Genomic DNA, 12757 nt, shown 5'->3' on the forward strand with positions numbered 1-12757 from the left:
CTCTACTGCAAAGCTGTAGTAGGGAATGAAAAGAAAACAACCTACAGCTGAGGTCAGTTGTTATAACAAGGTCCCTGGCTGGGAAGGAGCCAACAACTGATGGTGGATACCCATCTCCTCCTGAAGTACGCTTCTGAGTATTGCATCCCACTCTTTCCCACCTGCAGGCAGCTCCTGCCTTGATGTCTCCCACCATTTCTAAATTCTTTCATATATTCTGGCTCAGCACAAAGAGAATCCTCCCCCAAAACAGCCCTGATGGTGCAAGGAAAGTGGGCCACCCCTGACTGAACTCCTCCTGTTCATGCTGGCCTCAGCCTTCCTCACCCAGGTTATGGGGTCTGTAAACAGGTTTTGTTCTGTTTGTACATTCCTGTCTGGGCAACAAATGCAGCTTTTCTAGTATTCGTTTTAAATAGATCAGGAACAGGCAATCTCAGCGTTCGTACATTACTCTAAAATATAAGTGGCTGACTATGATCTAGAGAACTGGGTTTAAAACAGATCTCTTCCTACAGAAACTGTAAACAAGTAGAAAATTTAAATAGTCTTTTGTAAAAAAGCAAGGACAATCCGAGTCATAAAAAAATCACCCTTCCCTGCCTCGCTCTTCCCACCCTCCCCACCCCATCCCAGCAACCGAGCCTGAACCGCTCTGGTACGCTCCTCAGCCGAGATTCCTTTCCTTTCCTTCTCCAAAACACTCATCCCCATGTCGCATTTCCAGTGTGACCATTAGAAACACCTGCTGGTCCACGCAGACATCCTTGACAGGGCATTTAGCATGCACCCCCTCCCCCTCGCTGAAGACAAGGACGGGTGTTATCTAATCCGGGAGGTGCGGGAGGAATGCCTTCCGTATTCAAGAGTTCCCATACGCCTGGGAAGGAAAAATCTCAGCATGACCCTGCCAGTTTTCGAGGGAACACCTACCGACAGGCAGAGCCATCGGAAGCAGGGGGAGGCTTTTTCCAACAAAGACTAAGAAATTCAGCAACGGTGTCTGATGAGTAACAGTTATTGAATAAATAATTACAGGTAGGTTCAAACGAGGCAACCGGCTTTTACTCAATAATTCGAGATTGCTGAACACTAGCTCTGACTCAAGTACAAGAATGCTGGCTTCTACACGAAGAAGCTTCGGCTTCCTGACGGACAAAATCAGCACCTGATGAGAGGCATGATAATACTGAGGGCCATGACATCGCTGAGTAGGGGACCGCAACCCCAGCACCTCGGTTCCCATCCAGCGGCTCAAGCGCTGGTGCCGTCCTCCTCGATAACGCGGTTCATGCTGGTCCCGTGCGTGATGTGTGTCATTGGGTTGCCGCTGAGATCCCTGATGCTGCTGTGACGTGACTGTTCGTTAAGCCGATGCGAACTGCTGTGCCTGGAATGATCAGTCAGTCGTGACATGCTGCCATGAGGTAGTCTTTCTTCTACACCTCTGTAGCTGCAGGGAGTGTACCTGATTTAGAACAAGAGAGAACAATTACTACTATTGTTACTGCCATAGTCATGAAAGAATGTAAATAAATCTCAGTGCCTGTGCACGCACACGCACACAAACCCTCTGCTTTAGTGAAGAAAGTCGTGCTCTGAGTAGCTCAGCCATTTCACTAATACAGCCCTGGGGCAAATTATTTCAACTCCTCATGCAGCTTGGTTCTTCCTACAGCACTATGCATAGTATTGATAACTAGGTGTGTAAAACACATGATGATAAATTATGTTCTAAGCCTTAACTACACCTCAGGTTACAGTGGGTAACTTTTGTTACTGCTTTCTTCAGTAGGGCCAAGTCTATTTACAGAAACAAAATCCATTTACCCACACAGAAAAGCTGCCATAAGCTGACTTTATCACAGAATTATAGAATGGTCTGGGTTGGATGGGACCTTAAGGCTCATCCAGTTGTAGCCCTCCCTGCCACAGGCAGGGACACCTTCCACTAGACCAGGTTGCTCTGAGCCCCATCCAACCTGGCCTTGAACACTGCCAGGGATGGGGCAGCCACAGCTTCTCTGGGCAACCTGTGCCAGGGCCTCACCACCTTCACAGCCAAGAACTTCTGCCTCAGATCTCATCTCAGTCTCCCCTCTGTCAGGTTAAAGCCATTCCCCCTTGTCCTATCCCTACAGGCCCTTGGCCAAAGCCCCTCTCCAGCTTTCTTGTTGGCTCTTTTAGGCACTGGAAGCTGCTCTAAGGTCTCCCTGGAGCCTCCTCTTCTCCAGGCTGAACAAGCCCAGCTCTCTCAGCCTGTCTCCATGGCAGAGCTGCTCCAGCCCTTGCAGCACCATCCCTTTAGGACGGATCTGTTTTCCCACACACTCTGATGATGTGCCACAGATCACTGCCTGTGCAGAAAAACCAGCATTGAATGCATTCCCACCAGGTAATTCATCAAGATTAGGGTTGCCTCTGAAAATATCAAGATGTTTTTTCTCTTTCCAACCCAGACATAGCAGGGAGAGGAAATGCAATCAGAGAAAGTAAATAGTAGCGGAACTTCCAGTTTTAGCAACGTGATGGCCAAACATCCAGCTGCAGAGGGTTGTCCAATTCTCTACATGATCTGAAAGGGAAGAAACGTACCTGCCATCGCGTGAGCGGTGCAGGCTGCCGTGGTAGCTGCTGACTTTGCTGTGGACGCTGCCTGCCTTGCTCCTCTGGTCGTCCATCATGGCCAGCTGGGTTGAGGAGGCGTGAGTCGAGGTGCCCTGGGTAGAAGTGCCTCTGGATTTCCGGATGATGGGGGTGTTGGGGTCTCTCAGAAGAGACTGAGCAAAGTCTGGCTCCTGCAGCACTTGACGACTCTCATTTACAACCCTGAACAAGACACACCATTTGAGCAGTTACCATTAATGACTGCAATAGGAAAGTGATTGCAGCAATAATGCTGTAACTATTTTATATTCCAGCCTGGCAAATAAGACCATTATTTACATTATAATGTCCCTATTTGCCTAATTCTGAAGCACGTCAACATTTGGATATTTAAGTAAAGTTCATATTCTTGAATCCTCCCTACTCCCTGCATCTGATCCTCTAGCCTAGACATGTGGAGCAATTGTGGTGTATTTGCTTATGGCCTTAGTTTGTGAATATTGTTGCAAGAGAAATCCTTGGGCTAGTGCTGCGGCTCAGCTTGCTTGGATTACCCAGGAACTGCCTCTCAGGGAACATGGAAAGAAGCCACTTCCTCGCTCAAATAAGCATTTAAAATCTGGATTAAAACTAGCAGCAGGAGGAGAACACCAAGTGACATTCAACATATATAATCATACATAACCGGCTGGCTGTAGCCCTTAGATCAGTGGTTACAGTCTCTGTTAGCCAAATCCCCATGCTGGGAAGGGCTGGCAGCAGGGCACACACTTGGCTGCTCCTCTATGGCATGATGAAAGGAGGTGTTATCACATCCTCGACATTCCTTTACTTTTTTTCAATCTCTTTTCATGGGGAGGCCTTTTCCTCCCCTCCCATTCTCTATATTATTCTTTCATGTTCCATTTCCTCCACCTGGCTACCTCCTCCTCTTAATTTTCTTGCTCTCAGAGGATCACAAGCTACCTAAGGAGGAAGTTTGTAGCGGCTCTGCCTTTTACTATTCAAAGGGAAAAAAAGGGGGATGTGGCTTCAGCCACACACTGCTGTGTATGGGAGCTCCTGGGCTGCCTGGGAGCATCAGGAGAGAGGACGGCGTGCTAGGAGTCACCATGACAGCCAGGCCTGTAAAACAGCTTCCTCTGCCTTCACTGACTCCACTCCTATCCTCTATCCACCAAACAAGTTTGTCACCACTCTGTAAATCCTATCTAAACATATGCACATGCACTAAAACATATTAAGTTGTCGTTAACCCCCTGCATAACTTAGAAGGTGATCTTCTGAATAAAAACTGTACTCTGACTTTGCAGAAGGCAATTTTACTTTAATTTAACCTCAGCAGAGGGCCAGTCCTGCTAAGGATGGATGCATCAAAGTCATGGAGTAGTCACTTAAAGGCTCATTGTATTTGTGGATCTATTTTGAAACATCTACGTAAAATACAATATTTAGAATGATGAAAACAGCTATTCATAGCTATTAGAATACCATATAGATAGTCTCTGAATTTATGATTTATTTTTAGATAGTCTCTAAATTTATTTTAGACCTTAATCTAAATTAATTTCAAGCCTAGAGAAGCTGTAAGATATTTTCATTATGATTTTTATCCAACTGTGCTTTGGCACTAATGCATAAGGGAAGATTAAAAGCAGAGACAATTGCTTTTAACTGTGCTCATAGTGAAAAGAACCTAGGTTTAATTTCAATTTAAAGGTCTGATTCAGTTGACTACATTAGATAAACATGCTTACAAATAAAACCTTTCAATTCCATCTCTCAGTACACGGCCAAGAAGTTGTACTATTCAATGGAAACCTCATTCTTATTAAAAAATAGTTTGAAACCAGATGGAGCAATGCAGACTTGGTTCTGGGAACAGACAGTAATTATGGAAAAATAAGGGACAATTCTTCAGGGTGTTCTCTTGAGCTGTTGCTTGTCTTGTTCTTCCTCCATTTTGGATAGTGAGAGAACGCTAAGAAAACTGCCCCCATCTATTCCTGTCTTCATCTCTGTGAAAAACTAACCAAAATCCTCTTCCAGGGCTACAAGGGAAGAGATTATTCGCCAGTACTCAACCAGCTCTGTACCAATACGCACTCTTTTTTCCTGCGTCCGTGGAAGAAACTAGCCCACTCAAAACAGGTCTTTTTGCTTCCAACCCAGAAGACAGAGGGTATCCCAACGACCAAAGCCATGAGATACTTCATGAGAAAGAGAATCAAATCTGGACGACTCATCTGAGTGACCTAGAGAGTAAAATGAAAAGGGAAAAGATTATACAAGCCATCATAGCTCCCTACTCTATTTATTAACTCATTTAAAACAACTGTCTCTGCCTTGAGCCAAAGTAAACATCAACAGGGTTCCTTTGTTCCGTGGTTCTTGGGAGCGCGACCAAGTGTGTTGTGCAGCCCACTGTTGAGTAAAACAAAAGGTTCAACTGCTGTGAGGTCTTGGCCTTTATTTGTATTTCTGGCCTTTTGTCTGTGCCCTGAATAATCGTGAAATATTTTCTAGTCTGTAAATTAGAAAGACTTGTTTCTCTGATGGAATGAACCCATATAAAAACAGGTGCCACGTGTGCTGCTTGGAAACACCCCAGTGAAATGGTTCACGGGATGTTCAACGCTGATCCTTTACTCCTTAGTGGAATTTCTTCAGTGGAGCGTTATACCCATAGCTTCCCTCCCTCATGAATTTGAGGCATCAACAAGGTAGGACTGCCTGATTCTGAATGAGCCGGCATGGCCCTTACATCTCTCCATTTCTTCAGAGAGAGCAACTGTATCTGAAAACACTCATGAGGTCTTTTTTCACAACCCTTTTGATATAAAAAAGGTTTGTGTGAAAAAGATGCACAGATAATACAAAGATACTATTTCCAGGAAGGTCTGTAAGGTAGTTTTCAAACAAACAGGCATCCAGACACTTCCTTGAATTGATAACCCAGCTCAAAAAGTGAACTTCAAGGACAGAGAACTTCAAGCGCAAGCTGAAAGAAACCACTAACTTTTTATAAGGGAGCTGTACAGGACCTAACTTACTCTGGAGGCATTAACTCCTCGGTAAGCGTTTTTGTGACAGTCATACAGTGACTGTGGAAGGCACTCTAGAGCTCTAGACTGGGGGTATAAGAAGTTCCCTGCTTTCCATCACAGCTGAGGGAGAGCTGGTCAGAAAGCCTACATGAAGGATCAGTCAAAAGGCTCAACACATTCAGCGACTGGAGAAGGCAATAAAACTGACCACAGGAAGGCTGAGTCTGAAGGAATGGGCCTGCAAAACCCCTTGAAGAATTCTGTTATAACAGGGGGTGAGGGCTGAACAGAGATGGCACAAGAAAGGAGACAAGCAGGCAGTCTTGTAAGCAGAGAAAGAAAACAAAGAGAGAATGTGAATGATAAGCAGATGACGTGAAAGGACAGAAGGCATGATGGCACAAGCAGAAGGCAGACCAGAGGGGAGCGAAGGAGATCCTGGAGCTGGGGACTCCCTGGTAAGGACTAACAGGCCTTTAACCAGAGTGGATCCAGAGCAGATGGGTCTTCTGCCCGAAAGGAGCATGGCTGAGAGCAGCAGATGTGAGGCAGAAAAGGAACCCGTCAGGCAAGGGGAAGACATCAGTGATTGTCTCATAGCGTGACACGTGGACAGTATAGGGTTCTCACTAGAATGGCTTGAGGACGTGTAAAGCTAAGGCTGGAAAAAATGTTTAAACAAGTGGAAGTTTGATTGATCTTCTGTTAAATTCTCCTGATCCCAACAGAAATAAAGTAATAGGATAACAAAAGATCCACAGATGGCTCAAGGATTACTACGGCAGGAGGGTTTGGGGCTGTTTAATTATGGGGAAATGCTCATGAAATGAAGACTCTTTGCAACAAGGAGTAACTGCAGCAACAGCTTTGAGGCTGCTGCTGAGGCAGCTGATAAAACCCATTATACTTAAGAAAGTGATCTGAACATCCAGTGGCCTGTTTAAAACAGAAGAAAACATCAAACAAGCTGTTTCAAGCCAGGGAAACACTGCTCTGTAAGTTACGCGAGACTGAAACACTTTGTACAGTTCTGTGAATTCAGTTTGAATTCATCTTCCTGGAAAGCAGAGGGATATAGAGAAGGGCTGAGAGGATGACAGGGATTGCCTGTCTTGCAAGAAGCTTGTCTGGCTGACAAAGACTCAAAGGTGTGAAAAAAATAATTGCTATATAACAAGAAATATCTAAACACTGAAATGTGGCAAAAAAACACAACACCCAAACCCTCTTAGGAGTATTTAAGCTAAGCAACAGGAAAGAAATACGACTGCATGAGCCGTGAAAAATGCTATCCTTACAGACGGATTTTCAAACAAGAGTTGTGGGGGTGGGCACCTTTTAAGGCTGCGTGTTAACAGTTTATGAAAGATGCTGTCAGTGACAGACAGAGCTTCCCTCTGATCCTACGAGCTTATATTAATGTAGAAACATATATATCATCTCCTACATCAACATCAAGAACCATTTTTTTCCCCCAAACTGAAAATTGGAATTCAGTAATTCCCCTCTCGTCTGCTCTGGTGAGAGCCCCCCCTGCAATCCTGCGTCCACTTCTTGGCCCCAGCACAACAGGGATGTGGAGCTGTTGGAATGAGTCCAGAGGCCATGAAGATGCTCTGAGGGCTGGAGCGCCTCTGCTATGGAGACAGGCTGAGAGAGCTGGGCTTGTTCAGCCTGGAGAAGGCTCCAGGGAGACCTCAGAGCAGCTTCCAGTGCCTAAAGGGGCTGACAAGAAACCTGGAGAGGGGCTTTTGACAAGGGCCTGTAGGGACAGGACAAGGGGGAATGGCTTTAACCTGACAGAGGGGAGACTGAGATGAGCTCTTAGGAAGAAGTTCTTCCCTGTGAGGGTGCTGAGGCCCTGGCACAGGTTGCCCAGAGAAGCTGTGGCTGCCCCATCCCTGGCAGTGTTCAAGCCAGGCTGGAGAGGGTTTGGAGCAACCTGGTCTAGTGGAAGGTGTCCCTGCCTTAAACATGAGCTTTAAGACCCCTTCCGACATAAACCATTCCATGATTCTATGAACTACATGTCCATCTTTCAATGGAATGTAGAAACATAACGAGCATTATTATGTGTCTTACAGTTCAGTTTTCTATGGGGTGGGATCAAGGCTTTCCCCATGATGATGAGGCAATTCTTTCCTCAGCACTTGTTTAATGTGCTGTCCATCAACATTTGTCCCAGGAAAACTACTGATGTTGAAGGGTCTTTGCCAACACTCCGCACTGTCCTAGGCTTGCAACCGTTTAATCGTGCACAACGAGTCTGAAGGCCTTCTGGGCGGTTTTGTAGCCAACCAGTGAGATTCCACTCCAGAAAAGAAAAATTGCTCACAATTATCCAATAAAAAATTACCCAGTGAAATTAAGCTCTCAAAAATTAACCTTATTATCTCATTCCACAATGTGCAAATGTGGCATTAAGTGGAATAAATGGTGAAATTTATTGTTTCTTAATGAAGGTAATATTCAGGTAAAGTTTTATATTTACATATAGTGCTTGTCTGCTGGGCCAAGTCTCCCCTGGCTTAACTACCAGCCTGAAGGTACTGATTCTTGCATGAAGAATAAAACAACAGTGCTAGCAGGAAAGCTCTCATTTGCTCACTGTACTATAGGCCACCATTATTTTATTGACTCAGGCATATTGCTTTATGTTAGAGCCAACAGAAATCAGGTGCTGTGATGTGTATTATTGCCCATACTGAATATATTACAAATCCCCATTGCTCTGAGTAAATTATATTGCTTCCATAAAGATATTATAGTAAATCACTTGATATCGAAACTTCTGGCTCAACAGATTCATGCTGGGTGCTATAAATAATTTCAAGCAGAAATTACAACAAATTCCAAGCAAAAATTAAAATAAATATACACAACAAATACTTTCATGGGAAAGGAAGAACACCCTACCTTTGGCAAAGCAAGTTATTAAACAGCATTACATACATTTCTTGAAAATAAGCCTCTTTGCACAAAGCAATTCCAGTAGGAACACACATTAGACTCTGATCATTAACACTGAAGTGACTGCACCTGTTTTAAACAACACACATCCATGGACTATGAGACTTCTATAATAATTAACACAGCAAAATGAAAACATGAAATGACTATTCCAGGCTTATAGAACTGAAGATAGCAGGTGTTTAAAGCCCCAAGCCCATTTCCAAGCAGCACAGCACTCACGGAACTCCAAGCCCGAAACGGTGCTATTTTCTGTCATCAGGACAGAGAACAGGTTGCACGGGTTTTAAAAGCAGTAAAACAACACAAATGCTCACTCAAAACTTAAATCCAGGGGATTTTCACTTCTGCTATACTGCCCAGCTATTGCTCTTGAGTGAACCTAAGAAGGATGTGGAGCTGTTGGAATGAGTCCAGAGGAGGCCACGAAGATGCTCTGAGGGCTGGAGCAGCTCTGCTATGGAGAGAGGCTGAGAGAGCTGGGCGCGTCCAGCCTGGAGAAGAGAGGGTTCCGTGAAGATCATAGAGCAGTTTCCAGTGCCTAAAGGGGCTGACAAGGAGGCTGGAGAGAGGTTTCTGACAAGGGCCTGTAGGGACAGGACAAGGGGGAATGGCTTTAACCTGACAGAGGGGAGACTGAGATGAGCTCTTAGGCAGAAGTTGTTCCCTGTGAGGGTGGTGAGGCCCTGGCACAGGGTGCCCAGAGAAGCTGTGGCTGCCCCATCCCTGGCAGTGTTCAAGGCCAGGCTGGACGGGGCTTGGAGCAACCTGGTCTGGTGGAAGGTGTTCCTCCTTATGGGACTTTAGATGAGCTTTAAGGTCCCTTCCAACCCAAACCAGTCTATGATTCCATGACTAAAATAGGAGACACAATTCTTGGGTAAACTTACACCACTGATACAGTTTGCTACAAATGTCAAAGTTTCTTAAACAAACATCCCCAAATCTGAATTAGCGACATAACTGAAAGCAGGAAAAGAAAGTGAAGCACAGTTACTACGAATTTAAAATGTATTTTAATCTCTTATTTTTCTACAAGACCTTTGAGAGCCGCTGACTTATGCTGAGCTCCCCATAACTACACACAACAGATACTGTAATAACAAGGACTGACATTAACTCTCTGTGCAGAATTTCCTCTTCTTTTACAGAGCTACAAAGATAGCAAAGCACTGCTAATAGCTATTATGTTGTAGTTTACTCAGGAGATAGATTTCATACTCTTAGTTGCACAAGAAAAAAGGTTGTTAAGAAATACAGTCCCTTACTGTTTGTGCTTTGGTAAGTGCATGGAATGTAGCTTCTGAAGCTACAATTAAAGATTTAAGAGTATTTTTTTTCACATAGTAACACACTACATCCCCATACACTTCCTGCAGAGATGCGGGACATCCTCATGCCGTCCCCCAGTGGTTTAAACACTGAAGGAGTTTTAGATATTCAACTTTCAAAGCAGGGACCTAAAGGGATACTTGATCACAAAATACCTGTTGCAAGTGCAGCACCATCCAGCTCGCCCTAGTTGTCTGTTCTGGGACATCAGTGTTAACTGCAGGTTATGCATTTCAGTGATTTCCCTTGAAATTAGTTCTGCATGAGCATTAACTTCAACTTTCAGCGTTGTCCTGCAAGTAATCCAAGTTGTGAAATGCTAATAAAAAGTGCCAATGTGCATCTGAAAATAGACTGTGAACCCTGTTTCAGCTATAAAATAGCAGCTCTAAAATACTATTACTTCTTTGGCACACAGAGAGAAACAGGAATCCCATTAGAAGAGTGATTCCTTCAATATTACAGATTGAGTTCCAGTGCAGATGCAGCCAATGAGGAAGAAAACAAAACTAATACTACCGTTTAGGACTGCAATGGTCATATTATCAGCTGAAACCATAAATATGAACATCTACTAAGTTATTTAATGCAGTCGTTTCATCTGTTTCACACTTGGCAGCGTTGCCAGACTCTTCTTCACATCTGTTAATGTCAGTGCTCCCTTCATTATCAGGTATCAAAGCCTTTCAAAACAGCTCTTATACAGGCAAGTCACTGACGCAAACGTAAAGACATGGCAGATCTCCCCTGGGCCTTAAAAAGCTTGGATAATACCTTTCTCTCTAGATAAAAGCCTGTCTTGCAAGCACACTGGTCTGCTCTGGACATCAAGAGCAGCCTTTCCATGAGGGCAGTGTCAAAGAAACCCAGACCAGACAGCAGTCAGTGGCAAAGTTCTTCAAGATGAGAACCTCCATTAGAGGAAAGATAATACTGGTGGTGATTCTTCATTTTCCTTCGTCCCCGATCGCTTTCCCAGAGATGCAAGACGGGCTCGTGCACTCCAGCAACATGAGAACTTGGCAATTTAGTGAAGCCGGCACGAATCAGTTAGCATTGTTCTTGAGCTAGTTCATTGCACATTTGGTTGGACCTGCTGCAAAGGCAGCTCAGCATGAAGATGTGATTGGAAAGACTTGACATGCTCCATGCAGACACCCGTGTGAACACTGGAGTGCATGGATCTAAGTCCCTGAACTGAATTTGTCTTGCTGTGCAGCTCCAGGCCTTCAGGGGCATTCAGTTAATAAGAAAAAGTAGGCTACGAGACGTAGATGCAGGGGTTTCAGTTGTGTGCTCTACACTCTATTCTGTTCAGACACGTCTCACGAGCAGCGCGGGTACTTACGTTTCACCTAGTGAAGACCAACAAACAAGTTCTGTCAGACACAAAGATTGCATATGCGATAGCGAGATTTCTGTAACCCGTTTTCTCCCATCTCCCATCTGCTGGGTGGTGTGGCAGCTGGGTTGGTACAGATTGTCAGACAGAAATGAACCTTCCTTCGTGAATACAAAAAGACATCAGTTTGAATGCATTGTTTCCCCACTAAAACAGTGGCAGGTGCTCAGAAAGGAGGTTAAAAACATCAATTTCAGCATTCCTCCAGGGAAAAAATAATGCTTCTTTGTAGGCACACTGTTAATTTAAGATGCTCATCTAACAATTTCTGAATATTTTCCCCTTCTGCCCCCGAACGATCAATCACGGCTGCTTTTTAGTGACAGAGACCAGTGGCCTCTTCCCCCTAAAATGAACGAAATCACAAATTAATGGGCTTGCTGCGTATGTGAAGTGAAAGCACAAACACAACACCTGTCCCCCTCCTTTGGGGCACCGTTCCACAATAACGCTGATCATTTGATATTCCCCTAAGGATAAAAAGCAATGAAATTCAAATTAACCCATCCTTTTGTGGAAAATGGGAGGAAGACCAAAGGGGTTGAAAGACCAAAGGGAATCTGATCTAACAATCTCATAACCATTTCCATCAGTGTCACTGCTTTGAGACTTAGAATATTATACTCACACCGCTTGTTTCCCAGCAAAATGTAGTAGCATTTGTCACTAAATAATACAATTATTTTGTCACTAAATAATACAATTATTTTCCCAGGTTATTAAAACCTTGCAAGTTGCCTGTTTTATTCAACAAGCAAACCCATGACACCATTCTGGCTACTAGGCTGCACAAGCTGAAGAACTGAGAAACTAAAAGCAGCTGAAAATAAGGTAGTGGCTCACCTGATTTAGCCTTCATTTAAGAGCTAATGATAAAGCCAATATACACTTCAGGAGCCTCAGAATAGCTTAAATCTCTATGAAACACTCTCAACAGGCTCAGGAGACTTCCCTGCATCCAAAAGAAACACAAGGAAACTTTTCTGGCTCTAACTACCAAAAGCCACATGGCTCAGGAGATATTCCAAGCAGAATAAATACAATAATTCAGACTGTGGGACTTCTGAAAGCGCGGCTCTGTGCTGTCGTGAGAGAACATGGATGCTCTGTGCTTCTTGCTCTTAGCACTGTGCATTAACTCTGCCTACTGGCTCGCATTAAAACAATTAAATTGTTAGAACAATGATGAAAAAGCATTGCTAACTATTCTCCAGACTTAGTAACTACTGAGTTGCTATCAACCCAGAGTGGAAATTAAAGCAAAGAGATCAGCCTGCACAAGACTTGGGCCAGTAACAGATAGCTTGGAAACCTAACCCAAGCTGAAAATAAATAAATAAGACACTGTAATAAAAGCTTATAAAATTACCATCTTAATGGGACGCAGGCTATTCTGGAG

The 12757-nt window shown here is 44.1% G+C and overlaps 1 protein-coding gene across 1 annotated transcript in view; it reads right to left on the reverse strand.

Annotated features, from left to right (window-relative positions):
• Positions 1-1043: 1043 nt before the first annotated feature.
• FZD3 (frizzled class receptor 3) overlaps positions 1044-12757 on the reverse strand; it is a 65317-nt gene continuing 53603 nt past the window's right edge. Inside the window, exons 5-7 of the mRNA XM_065681911.1 lie at positions 4714-4862; positions 2596-2829; positions 1044-1468 (exon numbers count right to left, since the gene is read on the reverse strand). Coding sequence (XP_065537983.1) covers positions 1255-1468; positions 2596-2829; positions 4714-4862 — 597 coding nt within the window. The 3' untranslated portion in view covers positions 1044-1254. The remainder of the gene's footprint in view (positions 1469-2595; positions 2830-4713; positions 4863-12757) is intronic.

This window comes from Lathamus discolor, chromosome 5, assembly GCF_037157495.1.
Source record: "Lathamus discolor isolate bLatDis1 chromosome 5, bLatDis1.hap1, whole genome shotgun sequence".
Classification (NCBI taxonomy): domain Eukaryota; kingdom Metazoa; phylum Chordata; class Aves; order Psittaciformes; family Psittacidae; genus Lathamus; species Lathamus discolor.